Here is a 10,686-nt window from a genome sequence, read left to right on the forward strand (position 1 = left end):
GCAGAGACATTCGGATTCGTATTTTGGATAGAATCATTTCATTAGTCTAGTAAGAAAGATACTTAGTTGTACTTAGTTGTAATCTGGTGGTGTTTTAATTCTTGTAAGTTTTCTCTCGTTTATTTTCCCCCATTGTGGATGAATATAGATGAGTATAACTCTCTTGCAAAAAAAAAAAAAAAAAAAAAAAAAAAAAAAAAAAATAATAATAATAATAATAATAATAATAATAATAATAATAATAATAATAATAATAATAATAATAATAATAATAATAATAATTATAACAATAATACCAATAATAATAATAATACAAATAATAATAATAATAATACCAATAATAATAATAATAATAATACCAATAATAATAATAATAATAATAATAATAATAATAATATATAATTGTAGAGTGTGAGGTGAGTAAGTGGTATGTGTTGTCGATATATGGTTGGTCCGAGTTTAGTTAAGATTCCCAATTGAAATGCGACGGTCTTTTGCTGACGGAAAAACATCTCAAACCTACTATAATTAAAGGGAATTATTATTTTTATTATCGTCAATATTATTATCCGACTAATATATATATATATATATATATATATATATATATATATATATATATATATATATATATATATATATATCTAATAATAATAATAATAATAATAATAATAATAATAATAATAATAATAATAATATTAATATTAATAATAATAATAATAATAATAATAATAATAATAATAATAATAATAATAATAATAATAATAATAATAATAATAATAATAATAATAATAATATTATTATTATTATTATTATTATATAATTGGAGAGTGTGAGGTGAGTAAGTGGTATGTGTTGTCGATATATGGTTGGTCCGAGTTTAGTTAAGATTCCCAATTGAAATGCGACGGTCTTTTGCTAGACTGAAAAACATCTCAAACCTACTAAAATTAAAGACGGGAATTATTATTTTTATTATCGTCAATATTATTATCCGACTAATATATATATATATATATATTATTATATAAACAAGCTTATAAAAATGTAACCTTTATGGCACTTAAACTTGCCATCAATCGACTCACACTCTAGTCACTTAGAGACGTCACCTCATATAAGTAACTAGGGGCAATTATTATGTTTATCCAGTCCACTTTAATTAGGGTTCAATATTGTCTCAACAACCTATTTGAATAAAACACGGTAATAAAATAAAAATAAAAGAGTTTAATATAAAACTCGAACGATAAATGCGATTATCATATATGAATAATCAATACAATATTATTACTTCATATCTCATAACCTAATAGAAATTAGGCATACGCTTAAGACCCATGGAAACTACATGTCGGTCATGCGTAGCCTGCGGTAGAGTCTTGGTTAGAGGATCAGCATTATTATCATCTGTCCCAACCTTACAAATCTCTATTTCCTTCCTTTCAATATAATCCCTAATCATATGAAATTTTCTGGGTACATGTCTAGACTTGTTGCTAGACTTGGGTTCTTTAGCTTGAAAGATGGCCGCTCTATTATCACAATAAAGTGTGATAAGATCTTTGGCGGAAGGGACTACCCTTAGTCCTTCTAAGAATTGCCTGATCCACACAGCTTACTTGGCAACTTCAGATGATGTAATGTACTCAGCCTCCGTTGTAGAATCCGCTGCGACTGGTTCTTTCAAACTTCTCCAACTAACGGCACCACCGTTGATCATAAAAACAAAGCCAGCCTGGGACTTCAAATCATCCCTGTCAGTTTGGAAACTCGATTCGGTGTAACCCTTCACACTTAGCTCGGTATCACGTCCAAACACCAAGAATAAATCCTTAGTCCTTCTCATGTACTTAAGGATATTCTTGACAGCTACCCAGTGACTTTCACCTGGTTTGGCTTGATATCTACTTGTCATGCTCAAAGCATATGAAACATCGGGACGAGTGCATATCATGGCATACATGATTGATCCAACAGCGGAAGCATAAAGGATCAATTTCATGCGTTCAACATCTTCAGGCTCAGTGGGTGACTGAGACTTGCTCAAGGTAATTCCACTACCCATTGGAATCAAACCCCTTTTGGATTTTTCCATGTTGAAACGTCGAAGAATCTTATCAACATAAGATTCTTAACTCAATGCCAATATCCTTTTCGATCTATCTCTATAGATTCGGATACCTAATATGCGTTGTGCTTCTCCTAAATCTTTTATCTGGAAATGATTTCCCAACCACCCCTTGACAGAGGTAACCATAGGTACATCATTTCCAATGAGTAGTATGTCATCCACATACAAGATAAGGAAGACGACATTTCTCCCACTGAATTTCATGTATAAACACGGTTCCTCGACACTTGGGGTGAAACCATACTCTTTTATCACATGATTGAAACGATGATTCCAACTTCTTGATGCTTGCTTAAGACCATAAATGGATCGCTTAAGCCTGCATACCTTGTTAGGATTTTTCGGATTTACAAAACCCTCTGGTTGCAATATGTACACTTCCTCCTCTAAATACTCATTTGGAAGGCGGTTTTGACATCAATTTGCCATATTTCATAATCATGAAATGCGACAATCGCTAACATAATCCGAATAGATCTAAGCATGGCCACGGGGGCAAAAGTTTCATCATAGTGTAAACCATGAATTTGGGTGAAACCTTTTGCCACTAACCTTGCTTTGTAGACATCATCATGCTTTTCTATGCCATTCTTTATCTTAAAGATCCATTTGCATTGGAGAGGTTTTACACCTTGAGGCAAATCAACCAAGTCCCAAACTTGATTTTCATACAAAGAATTTATTTCGGATTGCAAGGCTTCTTGCCATAAAGTTGAATTTGGACTAGAGATCGCGACTTTGTAGGTTGCAGGTTCGTCACTTTCTAAAAGTAACACGTCTAAGTTGCCATCTTCCTCGATAATACCTATGTATCTATCAGGTTGGCGACTGACTCTCCCTGACCTCCTAGGTTCGGAAGGAACAACGTTCAGGTTAGACGAGGAAGGAACATCTTCTTGCGTCCGCTCTTCCATTTGTGGCTCTTCAACTTCATCAAGTTCAAATTTTCTCCCACTCTGTCTTCTAGAAATAAACTCATTTTCTAAGAAGTCAGCCTCACGAGCCACAAACACTTTGTTCTCGTGATATATGTAGAAGTAAAAGCCATATGTTTCCTTTGGATAACCTACAAATGTACACTTTTGAGATCTTGGGGCTAGCTTATTGTCAGTCTTAACTTTGACATGAGCATCACAATCCCAAATCTTAAGGTAAGACAAATTAGGGACCTTCCCTTTCCACATCTCATATGGAGTCTTCTCGGTTGCTTTAGTTGGGCTACGATTGAGTGAGTGAACGGCCGATTGAAGAGCAAATCCCCAAAAGGAATCAGGTAAATCTGAATGACTCATCATAGATCGAACAATATCAAGGAAGGTTCGATTTCTCTTCTCGGTAACACCATTTAGTTGTGGCATACCAGGTGGAGTGAGTTGTGACACAATGCCACGCCCCTTTAAGTGTGAATCAAATTCATTACTAAGATATCCACCACCATGATCGGATCGAAGTGCTTTAATCTTCTTGTTCAATTGGTTCTCTATTTCATTTTGAAATTCCTTGAATTTATCGAAAACTTCACTTTTAAACTTGATTAAGTAGACATACCTATATCTACTTAAGTCATCGGTAAAAGTGACGAAGTAGTCATAATTTCCTCTAGCGGTGATAGCCATTGGTCCACATACATTGGTATGTATTAGACCCAATAAATCACTTGCTCGTGTGCCTTTACAACTAAAAGGATTACGAGTCATTTTTCCTAGAAGACATGATTCACATATACCAAATGATTGGAAATCAAATGATTTAATTACACTAGTCGACACTAGTCTTTTAATGCGCTTTTCATTTATGTGACCTAATCGAAAATGCCAAATGTATGATTCATTTGGGTCACTTGTTTTGAGTCTTTTTGATTGCATATTATAGATATCTTTGCTTGAGCTAGAAGTTTCAAGAACATAAATGCCATTAAGTGATGTGCCTTGGCCTATAGCCAAGTCATTTCTAGAAATTATACAACAATTGTTCTTAATAGCAAAAGAAAAACCCTCCATGTCTAACATGGCAACGGAAATGACGTTCTTAGATAAAGAGGGTACAAAATAACAATTATGTAAGTACAACTCAAAGCCATTAGCTAAAACAAGTACATAAGTCCCTCTTGAAGTGGCAGCTACCCTAGCTCCATTTCCAAGTCGGAGATCCACATCACCCTTGTTTAGCTTTTCCACGTCTCTAAGCCCCTGAAAATGATTACAAAGGTGAGAACCACATCCGGTATATAATACCCATGTTGAGGTGGAAGTAAGATTTATATCGATAGCAAAGATTTCGGAAGAAATATTACCAACTGGAGTGATGAGTCTAGTTTTAATATCTCCCAAATACTTGGGGCAATTGCATTTCCAATGGCCGAGGTCATGACAATAATGACACATTTCGAATGGTTGGGCACTCTTCTTTGGCTTGGTAGTGGTAGTCCCACTAGCCACTTCCTTTTCAATTATAAACTTGGGTTCATTGCCCTTCCTTATTTTATTTGTAAACTTCTCATTACTCCTTTTAGTTATAAGGATACTCTTCCTTGAACTCCCACTCAACTCTTCATTATCCTTTGTTTCATTAAATAAGGAAGCAATAGAAGTAATGATGTCATCTTTATGAGATTCATTATTTGAAGGTAAAATTATTGGAGTGGGAGGAGTTAAAGTTGTGAGATAGCAAAGATTCCCATCTTCACCAATGCTAAAGCGTAATTCTCTAGTCGAATTGTGATCGTTGTGGAGCATTTTTCATCAAATGATTTAAGCCAAGTATCAATGGTAATAGGTGACGGAGAAATAGATGAATACATTGCGATAAAAAACTACAAAAGGAGATGAAGGAAATAATTAACATTTATCGTTTTACTTGAAAACATTTTAACAAGACTTAAAAGTATGCATTTATATAATGACCTCGCACCTAAATTATATAAATGATTCCGAGATCCATCTTTACACAAACATGGGTACGGGAAACCGATACATCCCATACTTGCATAAATTTGGTGAATTAACTCTTTAATTGATTCTACTATAGATTTCTCGGTCGATGTATTTCATAAATTCCATCTCTAGCCCCGGAACATAAGACTAATCTTTATATCCCATTGAGTCCAACCAAATATCACGTGTAATAACGTTTTATTACCCCACTTACCCAGTGAAAAATGAAAGTACCCCGGGGAACTGAATCTACCCCAAATGTCAAAGGGATTCATGAGTCCTACTATTTGGTAATGCTAATCTCAATTTTAAATATGTGAGAGGTCTTATCGATTTATTATCTATCATCTTTAAGTGAACTAAGTCGATGAATACTTGATAATTATTATTGACAATAGTCGATAAGACGATAAAATATGCATGTGAAGTTATGGCGATTTGGCAATTCATGCAAACATATAAAGCAAGCAAATAAAGTAAAGTAAATTTCCTAGTATGGCCTTTCCTAAAATAGAAAAACTTATATTCTATTACATATTCAGAAACCAACTCCTTTGGTCCCTTGAATCTTCATGTGACACATCTCCCAAGGATAAACACCATCTTAATCGGAACTCCTTTCCGAATGGCACCGTCTTTAGGAAACTCCGGAATTACAAATAATTAAATAATAAAATGTACATTGTACTTCCTATTATACATTTGTAAAATAAAATCTAATAATAAGGTAAAAGTGATACGAGATCACATTAAATTACAACCGAATCAATTGTAACACCCCTGATTTTCGGCTAAATTAAATTTAAATTTTACATACAAAACTGGCCGAAATACAGAGATATTATAATTAGTATACAAAGTCTCTTATTTCAAATCCTTTTAAATATGAAATAATACAAAATGTAAACAAACTTTTACAAAACTTTTAATAAATCTTGACTTGAAATAAAATCCTTTTGAACAGCAGCGGAAGTCACCTGAAAAGAAAATCAGAAGACAGAAAAGAACTACCCCCATGACGAGTAGCCCGAAGGAGAAAACACGTCACGTAGGAAAAAATGAGTAAAGATAATACCTCAATATAAGCAGCTTAGTTTTTGGTCATGGCGTGAAAACACAGACACGTAAAAATAAAAAAATAAACAGAGAGAATAATAAAAATACTCCCCATAAACTAATATGAACCTCTAACTTATTCCATACTATTCCTTTAATACAACTCTTATCTCATTCCTCCACAATTAACCAAGTTTCATCTCACTACTCCGTCTCACTCATTATTCCGTCTCATAATACAATAATCCAATGTAACCACGTATCGTATTCTCATCGTCGCTCCTAACCCAAGGACAAGGGGTACTGTAATACCCCGTAATTTAGTAGTAATTTATTTGAACGATTTATGTAATTTAAAAAGATTAATTAATGGCATTTCTAATAAATAATTGTAAATAACACATTAATTAAATAATAAAGTAAGTAAGTGAGTCGGGAATTTAATTTAAAGCCAGGTGAGCCTTGGGCCGTGTGAAGTAGATAATTGGGATGATTATATTAAGGCCTAGTATGAATAGTAGTCGGGATTTGATGCGGGATGTAATAATAAAATAATAAATATAGTAATTATATAGTAATTCCTAATAATAATCGAAACAAGGCAAAGGTTTCCTAATTGGTCACATATGCTCTCTAATTATAGACTATATATACATCATAATCTGAAAATAATTCACAAAGAAAGAGAAGAAGATTTAAGAGACGGAAAGAAGGGGAATTTAGCAAAATCAATTTATCGCCTCAAGGTAATACTTTTAAGACGGTCTCATGTATATACTTTGCTATGCTATAACTCGTTAAATAGACAACCGTTGACCGACCCGAGACCATCACCTTGACCGTGGGACACCAGGGATTGACCGGACCTACTTTTGACCATCTTTGACCGACGGTAAGGGGTTGTTTTCTGGGTGTTTTCGCTGGTGGTTCGAAGGGGGTTGTAATATGATTTTACACGGGTTTAACCCTTATTAGTGATTTTACATGGAAGGTGGTGGCTGTGTCGACCATGGGAAAGGTGTCGTAGTGGTTGTAGGTGGTGGCTTGTGGCGGTGGTGGTGGTAAAAAGGGAAAACAGGGGATAGTGTATAGTCGGTTTTGGCGGTTTCTGTGCTGCTGTTCATGGGTTGTTGCGTGGGATCGTGGTTGGTGGTGCGACCACCGAGGGTCAAAGGAGACCACGGTGGTGGCCAAGGGTTGTCACGGTGGTGGTAGGGTGGTGTATGTGTTGAGTTGAGTCGTGGTGCGTCGGGTTTTCGGGGGCTGTCTAGGGCGTCTAAGTGTGGGTTGCAGGGGGGTGTTTTGGCGGGTGTTAGGTGGTTGTCGGGTTTGGCCGTGTTGCAGGCTAGGGCGTAGCAGGTCTGGGTGGTACTGGTGGTGGCTAGGGGTGTCGCGGGGCGCGGGTTTTGGTGAGGCGTTGATCACGGTTTTAAACCGTGAATGTATAGGTGTGTATGTGGGTTTGTTTTCACGTGTTTCATTATTGGTGTTTTGGGTTGTTCACGTGTTCTTGGGTGGTTGGATATTTAGGTTGACTCGTTTAATTATTAAGTCGGGTTTTATTTATTGAGTCGGGTTTATTTGGGTGTTGACTCGGGATTTGGGAAGGCGGATTTTTAATATAATGATTTCATGTTAGTTTTATAATTAATAAAATAATTAGTTTGGTGATTGTGACTCGGGTTATAATTATCAATTAATCGGCGTAAAATATAATTAATGTAATCGATGCATAATTAATATATATAATTAAAATATAATTGAATAATATAATAAATTGGATAAATAAATAAATAATTGAATTATAATATTTTGTTAGGTGACCATTTGTGAAGAATTGTTAATCGGGTTCGTGTGCTTTATTATTGGATCGCTTGAGCTGCTTAATTGGATGTTGCTTGCTTTCGAGGTAGGATAACTACTCAACTCGTTTCCTTTTTGTGGAATTGAATGGATTAATGGATGCGTAAATTATTGTTATTGTTGGATTATTGAGGTGGTTTAATATTCGTATTGGTACATTATTTTATTGGTTATCCTCAGTCTCGGACTGGGACGACATTTGTGTTTAAATTGTGGGATATAATATTGTTATGAGATTATCCTCAGTCTCGGACTGGGACGACAATGAATTATGAGATTATCCTCAGTCTCGGACTGGGACGACATTTGTTTATCCCCGGGCCAGGAGTTGGCGGGACGACGGTGTGGTGGAGCCTCGGTCAGGGACCGGGACGACTAGGGTGAATATGATGGAGGAATGGTGGTGGTATTTATTCCACGTGTTTACATCTGTTAAGTTTGTATTTTAATGTTGTGTGATTATCCTACTCAACCTCGTGGTTGACAGTGTATTCGTGAACACCTGCGGTGAACCGTTTTATGGGGAGCAGTTTTGACAGGTACTAAAGATTAGCTGACTTGGGAGCTTATGGGAATGCGTGAGGACTTGGACAATCTGCCTAGAAGTCTAGACCACATAGAATGTAGTTATATCACTTATTTAATTTCCGCTGCGAGTTGTAATTATTTTATATTAAGTTTTAGTTAGTTAAATTGTAATAAACATGTATTCACTAAAGTTTTAATTTAAAGTACTTTGGTATTGTTGTACTTTGTTATTCACTACCTCGGGAAACCGAGATGGTAACAGTCCTATTTATTTGGGAATGTCTAGCTAAAGGCTCCTGAATAAATGGGGGTGTTACAAAGTGGTATCAGAGCCATACGATCCTTAGGCCTAACCAATGAACAATAATGAACTTAGGATTTGTCTAAATAAAATGAACCCCGGGTAGAAACTGTTAGGAGCCCCTCTTAGTACGGTTAGGAAAGCGCGCCTAATTCGTACCTTGGCCCTTCCAGTTTTGAACCGGGAACCTTGAGAGAATACTTGAGAGCGTGGGGTAATTTAAAATGAATATAGTATATTTCTCTTAGGAATTTTGTTTGTCTTGGTTGCATATTGTTGTCATTTATGATTGCGGTTACGGGGGCGTAACCTTGTTTTACGGAGGAGGGATGTGATATGATTTAAGCCTTGTTATATGCATGTTGATATGGGGAAAGTATGTTGGCATATATGTGGGAAGTGTGAGTATGATTAATGTGTGAAGTATTAAGGGAATTGCGTGGAATTTTGAAGAGTGTCATTTTTGGTTGATTTCTCGAAATTTTACCCCTGATTGTTTTGGCTGCCAGTTACTGTCTGTTTTAATTCCTTGTACGAAAATTTTATGTGTGATACCCTTGTAAGTTAGATTTCATATGCCACTGGTCTCATGTTCAAATAATATACGGTTTAGGAGAAATAAATATTTTAGTGGACAGTGGTCGGAATGTCCCTGTACAGTTGTGTTTTCGCGCCATGTTTTTGTAAAATTTGCCATTTAAAAACTCCATAATTATTTGTTATAATTCCAACTCTATTGTTTAATAGACTTATGTAAGTTTCCAAATTGATAAGACACGTTGCAATTTAAGTTTTTGACAATTTATGGTGATTTTTACAAGTTGACCTAAATTTCTGACAAGTTACTGTAAAATTTCTTTTTCGACCAAATAATTTGTAAAATGCATTATAAATTGACCTTATGAGTTTTATACTTGATTCTTTTTCTCATGGATTACTAACTCTCTGTATTTTCTAAAAAGTATATGTTCTCAATAAGTAATTATGTTATTATGTATTTATGATTTTTAGAAGTTATAAAATGTTTTTCCTAGCCTTGAAAAATGTAAGTTTTGTTTCTTATCTGTTGCACAAGGATGTTTTAATGTTGTAAAATATGTGAAGTAGGATGACATGTCTAGTGATATGTGGAATGTGTTGCCCTAAGCCAGTATATATGTTACAGTTTGTATTCTCTTTTTGGTGGCATTACAACAATGACGTGGTTGTTCCTATTGTTTGATATTCCGAACTTCGAGGACGAAGTTTATTTTTAGGGGGAAGGAATGTAATACTACGAATGTTTTGAGTTATTGTTGTGATACCTTGTGATAAGATTGGTGTGATTGATAATCGTAAATGGTTAATTATGTTAAGTGGTGCGTAATTATAAGTGTTGTGATAATAGTAGTTGTGGGCGAAATTCGGGACGAAGTTCATTTTAAGGAGAGGAGACTGTAATACCCCGTAATTTAGTAGTAATTTATTTGAACGATTTATGTAATTTAAAAAGATTAATTAATGGCATTTCTAATAAATAATTGTAAATAACACATTAATTAAATAATAAAGTAAGTAAGTGAGTCGGGAATTTAATTTAAAGCCAGGTGAGCCTTGGGCCGTGTGAAGTAGATAATTGGGATGATTATATTAAGGCCTAGTATGAATAGTAGTCGGAATTTGATGCGGGATGTAATAATAAAATAATAAATATAGTAATTATATAGTAATTCCTAATAATAATCGAAATAAGGCAAAGGTTTCCTAATTGGTCACATATGCTCTCTAATTATAGACTATAAATACATCATAATCTGAAAATAATTCACAAAGAAAGAGAAGAAGATTTAAGAGACGGAAAGAAGGGGAATTTAGCAAAATCAATTTATCGC

General features: G+C 34.7%; 1 protein-coding gene across 1 annotated transcript; it reads right to left on the reverse strand.

The window, feature by feature from the left end:
* Positions 1 to 1,618: 1,618 nt before the first annotated feature.
* Positions 1,619 to 1,918, reverse strand: LOC141651467 (secreted RxLR effector protein 161-like). Its single transcript, XM_074459180.1, has one exon. The coding sequence runs from the start codon at positions 1,916 to 1,918 to the stop codon at positions 1,619 to 1,621; it is 300 nt and encodes a 99-aa protein (XP_074315281.1).
* Positions 1,919 to 10,686: the final 8,768 nt, after the last annotated feature.

This window comes from Silene latifolia, chromosome 4 (genome assembly GCF_048544455.1).
Source record: "Silene latifolia isolate original U9 population chromosome 4, ASM4854445v1, whole genome shotgun sequence".
Lineage (NCBI taxonomy): Eukaryota > Viridiplantae > Streptophyta > Magnoliopsida > Caryophyllales > Caryophyllaceae > Silene > Silene latifolia.

What these genes read in the sequence shown, in the direction of transcription:
- LOC141651467 (XM_074459180.1), bottom strand. Translation starts at nt 1,918, where the DNA reads ATGACAAGTAGATATCAAGCCAAACCAGGTGAAAGTCACTGGGTAGCT.